At 53.7% G+C, this 12,666-nt stretch overlaps 1 protein-coding gene across 1 annotated transcript; it reads right to left on the reverse strand.

The window, feature by feature from the left end:
* Window positions 1–225: 225 nt before the first annotated feature.
* On the reverse strand, window positions 226–8,806 carry clcnk (chloride channel K). The gene is made up of 21 exons (XM_006642136.3): window positions 7,948–8,806; window positions 7,326–7,507; window positions 6,884–7,045; window positions 6,656–6,787; window positions 6,445–6,573; window positions 6,234–6,373; window positions 6,006–6,083; window positions 5,714–5,789; window positions 5,498–5,623; window positions 5,272–5,356; window positions 4,892–4,993; window positions 4,715–4,799; window positions 4,319–4,492; window positions 3,906–3,975; window positions 3,592–3,702; window positions 3,231–3,444; window positions 3,013–3,146; window positions 2,403–2,476; window positions 2,094–2,174; window positions 1,813–1,899; window positions 226–1,287 (listed from the first exon to the last, which is right to left on the reverse strand). The coding sequence occupies exons 3-21, from the start codon at window positions 7,017–7,019 to the stop codon at window positions 1,234–1,236; spliced, it is 2,088 nt and encodes a 695-aa protein (XP_006642199.2). The 5' UTR covers window positions 7,020–7,045; window positions 7,326–7,507; window positions 7,948–8,806; the 3' UTR covers window positions 226–1,233.
* Between the last annotated feature and the right edge of the window lie 3,860 nt (window positions 8,807–12,666).

Consider the following 12,666-nt stretch of genomic DNA (forward strand, 5'->3'; position numbering starts at 1 on the left):
CCTCTGGACTGACCCCCCCAGATGCCCAGGGCCGCTAAGCCCCCTCACCTGCTCCCCTCTTCCTGCCATTCGTCCAGCAGGAGGCCAGGAGAAGGAAAGGGCTCTAACCATGGGAATGCGTCTGCAGGAAACTAGCATGAGGACGAGGAGCTGTAGGTTCACACGATGCACGCCCACCCTCACGTTCACTCAGACTGCGTGATTGACGACACAGGCAGCCCTGCGTGGAGGAAACTCAGGACTTTATTAACAAGCAGTGGCAGCGTTAACTCACAGGGCTCAGTAAGGAAGGACGGCCTGTCTGAAACTGAATTTGCAGCATCGCTCGTGATCAGTACAGCCCACCGTGCCCTAGAACTACAGCATCTGAGCTTCAAAGTCCACTTCCCCCGAGCAGATGAACAGCAGGAGAGCTGCTGCAGTCTCATGGACGGCAGCCGCGCCCTCGGTGACTCAGGGCACCAGCAGGGGGCAGTGCTTTCTCATTGGCTCTGCCAGGGGTCTGGGAGGCTGCTGGGATATCTGTCTGTCTGACCCGCTGAAGGAGAGATTAGCTTGCTAATCCTGCACTGGCAACAGGGCGAGAGAGAGGGGAAAGGAAGAAGTGATAGATGTCAGACGGTCAGAGAGAGAGAGAGGGCCATGATGTAAAGACCGCAGTGAAGTGAAGCTGCTGGTCCAGCAGGGCAGAGCTGTTATCTGACGTGACGGAGAGGGAGAGAAAGGCCACACAGAGCAGCAGAACACGTCCTCCTGAAGGCAGGAGAACGAGGCTCACGTCAAAGGACAGGAGGGGTGCGGGGGGACAGTTTAACAGTGACAGGCTGTAGCGCCGGAGATAACGAAATCGCTGGGGACGGTCCCACACTTGTTAACAGCAACCTCTCCGTAGCAAATTTCCCTGAGCCACGCACTGAGCCAGACTGCTGTCTCTAGGATCAGTGGGGAGCAGATGGAAGAGTTTGTTAGCCTACTTCCTTAAGAGGTAAAAGATCCTGAATTGCCATGAAATTGATATGCAGCCCTGCCAGCGACATGTCTGATAAGCTTCATTGCTGGCGGAGAATTGTTCCAGGGAGTGAGGACAGGTTTCCAACAGCAGTGAGCACAAGGGTGAGCAGAGCTTTCTGGGCGAGGATGGAGACTCTGCCAGCTGTGTGTCCCTCTAGGGGCCTGTCTGGAGCCGAGCCTGAGGGTGGACTGGCCCGGCCCGCCGCTGCCACTGTCCAGTGGTCATGGCTGAGCAGAAATCTTTCCTGTGGCCATATCTTCAATTGCTTTCTTCATCTGCAGCAATAACGGTGATGTTAGTGGTCATACAAACAGGGTGCTGATTCAACCAAGCAAGCTGGATGAGCATTTGTAACCTCTCTAATGTTCCTGTGTGTGTGTGAGCGTGTGGCTGTGTGTGTGTGAGCATGAGCGTGTGGCTGTGTGTGTGTGTGAGTGTGTGGCTGTGTGTGTGTGAGTGTGAGCGTGTGGCTGTGTGTGTGTGTGAGTGTGTGGCTTTGTGTGTGTGAGTGTGAGCGTGTGGCTGTGTGTGTGTGAGCGTGAGCGTGTGGCTGTGTGTGTGTGTGAGTGTGAGCATGTGGCTGTGTGTGTGTGTGTGGCTGTGTGGCTGTGTGTGTGTGTGAGTGTGAGCGTGTGGCTCTGTGTGTGTGTGTGAGCGTGTGGCTGTGTGTGTGTGTGAGCGTATGGCTGTGTGTGTGTGTGAGCGTGTGGCTGTGTGTGCGTGAGCGTGTGGCTGTGTGTGCTCATGTGTATGTGGGTGCTTGTACAGTACACGAGTGTGTGTGCAATGGGATCTCTCACCTCTGCTCTGGACATGAGCCCAGTCAGTCTCCCTCCCTCGGTCACATACAGGAGGTTGAGGCCCAGCAGCAGGAAGGCAGTGTGGGCCTGAGAGGAGAGAGCACAGCCAGAGGGGCTGTGACAGGGGTACAGAGACACAGCACTCGCCGCAGGAGGTTGAGACTATAATGACTTAGGAGGGAGAAGTAAGGGTTCTTGCTATGTTTTACAAAACTAGCGAGTATCTTTGAACTACAGTGCAGTGTGGAGCAGAGATATAATTCAACCTGAAAGCATCCTACCTGCTGGATGGTGGTTTTGTTAGAGAGCTGAAATGTGATTGGCTGAATGGAACACACTTCCCATAGTTCTCTGTCCAATCCCTGTCCAGGACAGTAAAATAGGCACGTGATTCCTGAGACGTTACCTCTGTTTCAGTTTTACACATCATTCATCTCCATCCCCTACTAAACCTTACAGCCCCTGAATCCCAGCAGCCCCCCACACCCTGTAACCCATTTCCACACACCTTATATTGCATTCCCCTCCCCCATCTGTCCCAGTAAGCCTATTTCCCAGTTCCACTCAGCCTATGTTCAGGTTTCCAGTACCGGCTCCTCAGCATGAAGATGGAGAAATCGGACCAGCTCAGATCGGCACACGGAGCCCAGCAGGACCAGGGTTTCTGAAACACAGGGAGACGCCACCACTAGGAACCTCAGAAGGACTCGGACAGTCTTGCAGATGTTAGATCTCTTGTGATCAAGGTGCACTGCTACCTTCCCGGCACCTCCAGGGCTTCCCAGATCCAGACTCACATCTGGATGGGCCGGGTTTCTGATACAACCCCAACCCCATCATTTATCTCATAATCTACACACTACACCACTACACTTCTAAAACACAACCTGAGACCTAAATCAGCTGTTGACTACACGGTCAAAAGTGACACAGGGATTTCTAGTGCTCTTCAGGAGTCTGTGTTCAGCACAACGGCTCTGAAGAAGGTTCTGTTGTACCTCTATCTGAATATCAGACAGGCAGCTGTGGAGTGCAGAAGCTGCAGCAGTGCTATCGGACCTGATCAGCGCCACAGCAGAGGAGCACCTGACTGAGCCACTGTGACTGGAAATAATCGGAGCGAGAGGCAGGACGTGAGTATGAAGCCAAAGGACCCAGCCCCCACTGGCCGCTGTGCTCACAGGCGGTCAGTCATCTCACCGTGCGTGTCCACCACGGGGAACTCCGGGTCCTGGCAGCTGGCCAGCGCAGAGCGGACCTCCGCCAGCCGGCCGCTCCTCGCCAGCGCCTTCGGCTCCAGCCGCATCGCCTGCTCCACCCTGACCGCCCGCAGCCTGCGGAGAGAGACACTGCAGCTGGACAGCACGCTGGACAGGGCGCAGGCGGCCGGCGGCCACGGGCCGGGGCAGGGTGCTTACTCAGGGTGTGACTTGAGCACCTGGGGCAGGTAGGGCAGTTTCCTGAGGATGATGATGCCATCATAGAAGGAGGGCTGGTAGCGGCGACAGAGGGCGTTGGAGATCAGCGTCGCCAACACCACCGGCAGGACGTGGGCAATCTGCCCGGTCATCTCGAACACCAGCAGGGCGGGCGAGAGCGTGTGCGTCACCGCGCCCGAGAACGCGGCCGCGCCTGCAGCACACAACCGCAGAATCAGAGCAGTGCTCCTTCAACCCCCTCCCCATGGGCACAGCTCCGCCGCTCAGAGCTCAGAGACGAAGGCTGCGGCTGGTGTCTGAGACTTAGAAACAGGATGATCAGAGGGGCTGCTGCCCTTACCAGCCAGAGAGTATCCTCCAGGGTTTATAGGGCTCAGGATCCCCTCTGACTGCATCCCCTCAGGAAACAGGTAGGCCACCACTTCCCCCACAAACCGGCCAATCGCAGCGCCTGCAACAGACATGGGACCGGGGATAGTGTTGGCGCTAGGAGTAGGGTTTAGGCTGACGTTGTCTTTAGGGTGAGGGTTACAGCTGGACGAAAGCTTAGAGCTAGGGCCCGGGTTACAGGCAGTTCTGCTTAGGCCTGTGGTTCTGTACGAGTTAAAGCAATGCTCTTGGCCAGTGGTGGGGCTTAGCAACAAGGTATCTCACCATAAATGACGACAGGCATGAAGTACCCAGCTGGCATGGGCATGGTGGTGGCCAGGAGGAGCATCCAGAACTAGGAGACAGAGGAGAATCAGCCCAGCATGTGACTGTATTTAACCTCTTACCTGACTGCCAGTTACAAGTCTGCCTGTCTATAGCAACACACACTCATTGCAAAGACAGTACTATTTATCAACCCTTGCTATGATTTTTTTTATGCGAAGCAAGCTATTATGATTTTTGATAGGGCTGCTTTCTACATCCAGAAAGATTCCTTTATAAGGCCCATCTAACTGTTTGGCTATCTGTCTGTCCATCCTTCATCTGTCTGTCCAGCCACAGAGCAGTGGGGGCAGTGTGGCTCTGCCAGGCTGGGACAGACAGCAGGGGGCAGTGTGGCTGTGTCTACTGCACACCTTCATGACCAGGAAGATCCCCAGGGTACCGTAGACAGGGACACGGGGGTGACACCACTCCAGCCAGAGATACTCAGGGTCCACCTCCTCTGGCCGTGGCACTGAGCTGTTCGAGCACAGCGCCCCCAAGCGCCGGCCGTCAAACAGGGAGTTGAGGAGCTCTCTCATGTTCATCTGGTAAAGAGAGGAGAAGAAGCCATATCTTTCCACTCACAGCAGACATGATTACCATCATTTTTAATAACTTTCAACTGCAAAATTGAATGTTATGATTGGTCTTGACTTCTTATTACTTCCTGTTAAAATATCCTACAACAACATCCACACAACTGGGATGGAGAGGCTATAGCGATCTTCGTCAGCCTCCTGTCTTCACCGGCAGCGACGGACACTCACCCGGGAGCCCATGAACTGCCCGATTCCATGCGGGAACGTCATGGAGGCCAGGAGGAGCGCCACCAGCCCGGAGTATAGCGCCTTACTGCGGAAACAGCACCTCACACTGAGCCCTGGGCAGCCGGTCAGTGGGGGAGGGTAAATGTTACCCAGAAACGCCTCTAGGAACCCACTCACTCTGTGGCCAAGATCCTGCTGGTGATGGCACTGGTCCTGGTGAAGGTGACCAGCCAGCGGTGGAGGAAGAGGTAGGCACAGCAGATCGCCCCGCACAGCAGCCTGGGGGAGAGCAGGCCAACAGAGCAAGTTCAAGAGCCAGTGCACTGCCACACCGGTGGGGGAGACACAGGCTCATGGATTCCCTGGTACTTCAACTCGTGGTCTCCTATCTTAAAATAGGTCAAGATAGACAGATTCTCCAGCATAAAGTATTATTCCCGGCAGTTAATCCTGAAATGGATCTTCCTGCTATGCATTAGGGATCTCATACTTATCAACAGGCAGCAGGCAATACCTGTGACTGGAGAAAGGAGGAAAGAGGAGGGGAACAGTCTCACCCCAGGATGGCAAAGAAGAACATCTCGGGTAGGTCGAAGGGGAATTCGACCTGGTATCTCGTCTTGAACATCGCCATTATAGTCACTGCAGGGAAAGGAAGAGACAGTCCACTCTGATTGGAGCTGGAGCTGGTGAGAGAGGCTGACGTCTCTGTATCTGTTACTTTCCCAGCTCCCCGTCACTGCTTGCTCGTCATCCTCCAGTCCACTAGGGGGCAGCGTATACCTTGCTCACTGCTGAAGACAGCCAGTAGGCGGAACATGACGGCCCCAGAGACGGCAGCGAAGAAGGCGCGACAGTAGTTCCTGACAGAATAGTGTGATGACATCACCTCCACGCTGAACAGCACGCCTGCGGGCCGGCAAGAGAGGGAGCCATGAGAGACGTCACCAGGGACGGGGGACAAGTAGAAGCAGGGAGGGGTTCTTAGCTGCTTCTCACCGCTGATGGGGCATCCAAAGCAGCTGGCCATGGCCACCGCAGCTCCAGCCACCAGCATGTCGCTGTGCAGATCTTTCTGTGGGGGCGAGAGACACGGGAGACAAGGAGAATGATCCCCAAGTTCACGCGCGAGGCAGCAGTGCACCTCTGGAGAGGAGGCAGTTTTAGGCTTCAGGGGGTGCAGAGATATCAGTAACACAGGACTGAGAAAGAGGAAGAGGGAACAGAGCGATCTGTTGCTGGCTGTGCCCCTGAAACCCCACCCTGTACAAGTACACCAGGGTTACCAGACCTCTGATGTGCCTCTGATGGAGCTGCGTACTCTGTCCAAGAAACTGCCAACCATGCAGGACACATGGACAAACGGCCCCTGTGGAGACAGACGGAAGGGGCAGGTGTCACGAACGAGGACGCTGCAGTCCAGCGGAGCCCCAGCCGCCCGGTGGCCCAGCTCAGTGCTGAAGAGAGAGCTGGGGAGGCTCAGCCCGGCGGTGTCTGTCCGTCCTCGATCTCCTCTTACCACTTTGCCCAGGAAGATGGTGCTGCCGGCGGCCAGGGTGCAGGTCATGCCCACGACCTTGGCAGCCAGGTGTGTCAAGGTGAGGTAGCCCTCCAGCATCACCCCAGACAGGATGGTCTTCACCTCGGGCGCGCCCGACCCTGAGCAGACAAGCGCTGTGTTACTCTGCTCCTGCCCACGCGGCCCCCCTCCCCGAGACGTCGCGGCTCACCTGCGGACTGCGGGCACAGGCTCTGGGTGAAGCTGGTGGAGAAGGTGGTGAGAGCGATGGGGTACAGCGTCCAGCACAGGTACTGCAGCACGGCACTGCTCCCGACGGCCCGGAAGAGCCAGCGGTGAGCTGGGGGAGAAGGCAGGGCTGTGAGGACTCCTGTGCGCTCTGTCTCCTCACCTCTCTCTCGTCACCTCCGTGCCATTCTCACCGTCGATCAGCTTGAGGACGGTGGAGTCCATGAAGAAGCTGATGAGGGCAGTGATGACCCCCAGCGCACACAGGCAGTACCAGTCCAGCAGCTTCGGCACCCCCAGCACAGCCTGAGCCCAGCGCAGACACCCTGCGAGAGCAGACAGCACAGCCAGCTCACCCCTGGGGTTGCACCTCAAAAACTACGGCAAATCATTTTCCTGCTTGGGGGCACACCTGTACTGACCTGTGACCCTGCTCCTGGCACGGGGCCATGGTTTCCATGGATTCTTGTCCTGGAGGAGGAGCATCTTCTCCAGCGGCTGAGGGCTGTGATTGGCTGGCTCAGCCACGCCCTCCGCTATGACCACTGCCCCCTCCATGCGCGCAGACTCGGGAGTTTAACGAGCTACAGGAACACGGTACACGCAGTCACACGCTGACCATACAGATGCACACTGAGATATTCACACAAGACTGCTGCACTGAGCAGGTCACATCCTCGACATCTTCAAGTCCCTTTCCAGTTATTAAAAAAAACACTTTTACCCGAAAGTGAAAATTGATAACAGTTGATAAAAAAAAGTAAATCACACACTGGAAATTGCGTAGTAATTTAAACAATCGAATAAAGAACTAATAAAGGAAACGGTCAACACGAGTATCACTGTGCGTCTGTAGGAACAGACCTGTCCCCCAGCAGGCCAGCAGAGGGAGCCGGAGAGCTGCAGACTGCGGTCAGCCCGGGACGGGACAGGTGTGCACGGGCGGCTCCTGTGAAGGTGCGGCGAGAGACTTCAAGATCTCCGGACGTAACTGAGTCAATCGTCAAATTGTTTTTGAGTTCGTAGCAGTAAACCTCGGAGCGGGGCTGCGGAAAATTCATGTCAGGTAAAAAAGGTCCAGTTTTTACACCTTCTGCTCTTCCGTAAAGCATAAACACGTCTGATCTTTAGGGGAAAACGGGGGATTTTCTTAAAAAGCCGATTGTTGACAGTGTCAAGGGAGCGAGTGAGCGCCTTGAAGATCCTATGACCTCCTCGCATCCATTAAAATAGACGTCTTTAGTAAAAAGTGACAGAAATAGTCATTGACGAGTTAGAGTGTAGCTAGGACTGGGATTCACCTCTCGCAAGTACTCAGATGTACAGTACCTTGTTTCTTACAATATTTAACACGGATTTCAAAACTTCTCATTTCTCAACAGTAAAAATGAAAAATGCAAATCTACACAGAAACAGCAGCCGTATGTCAAAGAGAAAGTAAGAATGAAGTGGCTCATGAGCTGAGGCAGGGAAGCTCAGCTCTTACCTGGCGTGTGTGTGAGTCTCCTCCGGCTCCGGGCGCTGTGAGTCCGCAGAGAGCTGCCCTCAGACCCAGGCAGGCTGGCCCCGCCCCCGTGTGTCCCGAGAGAGGAGAGGACAGACCTGGAGAGAGTGTGTGAGTGTGTGTGTGTGAGCTCGTGTGCGAATTTGTGTGTTGTTGACAGTGTCTCTGAGAGTGTGTATCTGTGTGAGTGTTGTTGACAGTGTCTGCAAGAGTGTGTGAGTCTCTGTGTGTGTGAGAGAGAGTGAGAAAGTGCACGAGTGTGTTTGTGACTTTGTGAACATTTGAACACCCATATGAATGTGTTTATTTATCCCTCATAGTCCCCAAAATTCTGCATGATTTCTCCTCATTTCAATTCTCTTCCTTTTTTCTCTCCTTCAGATTTTTTTATTTCATATCAGTTGTTTTTTCATGATTGCTGTGAGGAAAATTCAGTGTCCTCCTGATAATAACTGGTAACTTCACTGTGGTCCTGTGTGCTCTGTGTGTCTCCACTCTATTTCAGTTTCTTCTCCACAACCTGTATCGTCTGTCTTACTAGATGAGCAGCTTGAAGCTGTGCTCGGCCGTGCAGAGACTCAGTGTTCAGAGCTGAAGGCTCTCCTCTTGCCTCTGCGCTGCGACCTGACCAGCAGTCTAACAGGCTCAGACACAGGCAGTCCTGCTGCAGCCTGATCCGGCTGGCAGATCCGGCTGAAGGACAAAGGAGCTGTCTGACTCCCTGCAGCACGGATACACACTCTCACACTGACACACACTGACACTAATACACACTCTCACACTGACACATACTGACATGCACCCTCACACTGACACACACTGACACACACTCTCACACTGACACACACTGACACTAATACACACTCTCACACTGACATGCACCCTCACACTGACACACCCTCACACTCACTCACACTGACACACACTCTCACACTGACACACACTGACACACTGACACACACCCTCACACTGACACACCCTCACACTCACTCACACTGACACACACACTCTCACGCTCACTCATGCTGATGCACCCTCTCACACACTGACACACTCACACACTCTCACACTCACACTGACACACTCACACACTCTCACATTCACACTCACACACTCTCAAACTCACGCTGACATACCCTCACACACACTGATGCACCCTCTCACTCACTCACACTCTCACACTCACTCACTCGTCTCTTTTTTATTCTCCTCTCAGTTCCCTTCTCCTGCTGCTCCCGCTCTGTTAATATTTAGCTCCTTGTCCCCGAGGCGTCAGCTCCTCTGTGTGCTGACGGTCACCTGCTGCAGGTGACTGACTGACCCCCCCCATCAAGCACACCCTCTCTTGTTTCCATAGTAACGTCACATCCCCAGTATCCCGAGCAAGGGAATTCTCCCAGATTTCCCTGTGCTCAGCTCAGGCACTACAGCAGAACTGGTGGTGGAAAGCATGGCTCTAGCTCAGACCCCAGATTCCCTTCCATCCTGGTGCTGGAGCACCAAGTTCACTTCCTATAGGGCACCCCAAATCACCTGCTCTTGAACGATTAGGAACACTTGCCAGTTGATCAATTAGGCAAGTGATGTTTCAGTGAAAGCACCATTGGTCATGATTTGAGCTTTAGCCTGTTTGCAGTAGAATGATAAAAATTACTAAACAAATGTTTTGGGGGATTTGAAAGTTTAAACAATGATAACTGATAGATAAAGCAGATATTACCAGTGCTTGAATTTGTTTATGAAAGGAGAAAATCACCTTTTTCCTACATATTGAAATTACTTCATGGAACACATTTTTTCTGAATTGATCATGATTAAATTGATCCAGACCTTTAGAAAGTGGTTATTTAAAGTCTGCCTCTAAAGAGACCATGGATGTAGACCCCTGCCTTAGAATCTGTCTGTGCTGCCACCTAGCGGGACATAGCAAGAACGACACCCTTTTCTCCCTGGTTTTCACTGGCCTGATGGCGTGACAGCCCAGGTGCTGCTGCTGACTCTGACCCTGGCCGTGCTCTTCTGCTCACCAGTGCTGAACCCCCGGCTGGGCTCAGGAGACTGACCCACAGTCGGACCATCCTGATAAAACGGGCGTCATGATTTGCGCTTGAACCTGTTTCTGACAATGGTTTATTGATGGAGAAAGCAGTTATTACCATTACGTGACTGTGTTCATGAAAGGAGAAAAGTCCCCTCCTATATTTATATACATACAGGGCTTCTACCAATTATATGATGGATCTGTTTTAACTGGCATCTGGTTCAACCAATCAGGGCCTTGAACAATGTACAGCAGCAACAGCAGGGTCCCACGCTCTTTAGAGAAGCTCTGTTTATTGGTGAACTATCCAGTCAACATACGCCAAGATTTGACTGACACCCTGTCTGACCAATGATATTCTAAGATGGCCAAGCATCTCACAGGGTGCTGGTGGAAGGGGTGGGCACTTTGGCCTGTCTGTGACGGGCCAAGTGTGGTTGGTGACACACTGGCAGGCAGAGCCGGGCTCCTCACCCTGGGGAGGGTTCTGCTCAGGCCCGGCCTGCTGGCTGCACGGGCCGCGTTCCTCTGGACCCCTGGGACGCAGCCAGTGCCCAGGCAGGCTGCTGACAGGGGGACAGCTGTCTTCTTTGCAGGAGGCTTTCCGAGATTTTTGTCGCCTCCAGGATCAGCCTGTGGGGTACTTGTTGTTTAGGGTCAACAATCCAGCATGTTCTCCTCTGCTGGCCCGAGCTCAGTCACTCTCTCCCTGTGTAGTGCCAGATTCGAACCCGTGTGTCTGGGGACAAAGTGCTGAACGATGAGTATTCAATCCTGTTCAGACCAGATCATGCTGGTCCAAAGGCTAAATGCTCTATTCTTTATGAACTGGAAGTCTATCTGTATAGTTTCAATCAGCATCTGAGTGTGGCCCTGCGCCAGGCTCTGCAGTTCCCTGTGTCTCCAGCGCCTGGGGACTCTGGTGACCTTCAGAGTCTCTCAGTGCTGTTATTATTAGGGCTGGCTGTCTGATTAACCTTCACTCCCTCACTCAGCACTCCGGATTAGAGATGCACACTCACACTCACACGCTCCTCGCTCACTGCTCCAGAATAGACTCACTGACGCACTCACACACTCTCTCTCTCATTGAATCACACACACTCTCTCTCTCATACACTCACACACACATACACTCTCTCATTCATTCACACACTCTCTCTCATCCACACACACACTCTCGTTCACACACTCTGACACGCAGATCTGCTCTCACACACACACTCACACGCTCTCACAGATGCCCAGATCTGCTCTCACACACACTGACACACTCTCTCTGATGCGCAGATCTGCTCTCTCTCACACACACACACTGATGCGCAGATCTGCTCTTAAATACATACTCACACACTCTCTCTGCTGCGCAGATCTGCTCTCACACACACTCTCTCTGATGCACAGATATGCTCTCACACACTGATGCGCTGATCTGCTCTCACACACACACTCTGCTGCGCAGATCTGCTCTCACACACACTCACACACTCTGCTGCGCAGATCTGCTCTCACACACACTCTCTCTGATGCACAGATATGCTCTCACACACTGATGCGCTGATCTGCTCTCACACACACACTCTGCTGCGCAGATCTGCTCTCACACACACTCACACACTCTCTCTGCTGCGCAGATCTGCTCTCACACACACTCACACACTCTGCTGCTCAGATCTGCTCTCACACACACACTCACACACTCTGCTGCGCAGATCTGCTCTCACACACACTCACCCACTCTCTCTCCTGTGCAGATCTGCTCTCACACACACTCACACACTCTCTCTGCTGCACAGATCTGCTCTCACACACACTCACACACTCTCTCTGCTGCACAGATCTGCTCTCACACACACACTCTGATGCACTGATCTGCTCTCACACACACTCACACACTCCCTCTGCTGCGCAGATCTGCTCTCACACTCACGCGCTGTGGAGTGCTCTGCTGGTGACTCACTCCACAGCAGTGTGCTGTATTTAGCAGGCTGATAAGCCCAGAGCGAAGGAACAGTGTGTCACTCTGACGGGGACAGAGGTGCTCAGGGTCACAGGACCCAGGCCAGGGTACATCAGCTTGGATTAACAGCCTGCCAGTTACACAGGCAACCAAACTGTTTGTCACTGAGTGCCTTGCATTGCACTGGGCCTTGAGTTCAGCAGCCCACAGGCTGTATCCCTGTGCTGTTTGGGTTCGTTATTTTACATTTTTAGGATGTTCTCTGTTTAACACTCTCCACTCCGCCATGAAGCAGCGCGTTTCCACATTGTCCGTTGCCCTGTGGAATCAGAGCAGGAGAGTTCTAGTCATCGCAGGAATGAGAGGAGCAACTCCGCTGACAGAAGGAACCAGGCTCACTCAATCAGTCAATGGCATAGTAATCCCAGTTCATTACTGTCCTCTGGGTCCTGCTCTCCCAGCCTCACACACGCTTCATCCTCCCTTGCTGTTTCGTCTCCAGGAGGGGCAGCGCGGCGGCGGGGGTGCGGAGCCCCGACAGCGGGGAGAAGGGTGTGGAGACTCGGCCGGGCCGCAGGGAGGGAGGCACGGGCAGGCAGCTATTTCTGGGTCTCTTTGAGTGCTGCTGGAATGCAGGCTGTGATCTCACTCCCTCGCCAGCCGCGCGCTTTGTTAGAGGAGTCTGAGGCCAAACCCTCCC

This window comes from Lepisosteus oculatus, chromosome 25 (genome assembly GCF_040954835.1).
Source record: "Lepisosteus oculatus isolate fLepOcu1 chromosome 25, fLepOcu1.hap2, whole genome shotgun sequence".
Taxonomy (NCBI): domain Eukaryota; kingdom Metazoa; phylum Chordata; class Actinopteri; order Semionotiformes; family Lepisosteidae; genus Lepisosteus; species Lepisosteus oculatus.

Excerpts from the sequence above, each read along its gene's own strand:
- clcnk (XM_006642136.3), bottom strand. The coding sequence starts at position 7,019 with ATGGAGGGGGCAGTGGTCATAGCGGAGGGCGTGGCTGAGCCAGCCAAT. Across the intron at positions 6,788-6,883 it reads TGCCAGGAGCAGGGTCACAG|GGTGTCTGCGCTGGGCTCAG; the intron begins GTCAGTACAGGT and ends CTGCTCTCGCAG. Across the intron at positions 4,994-5,271 it reads TTCTTCTTTGCCATCCTGGG|GCTGCTGTGCGGGGCGATCT; the intron begins GTGAGACTGTTC and ends GCTCTCCCCCAG.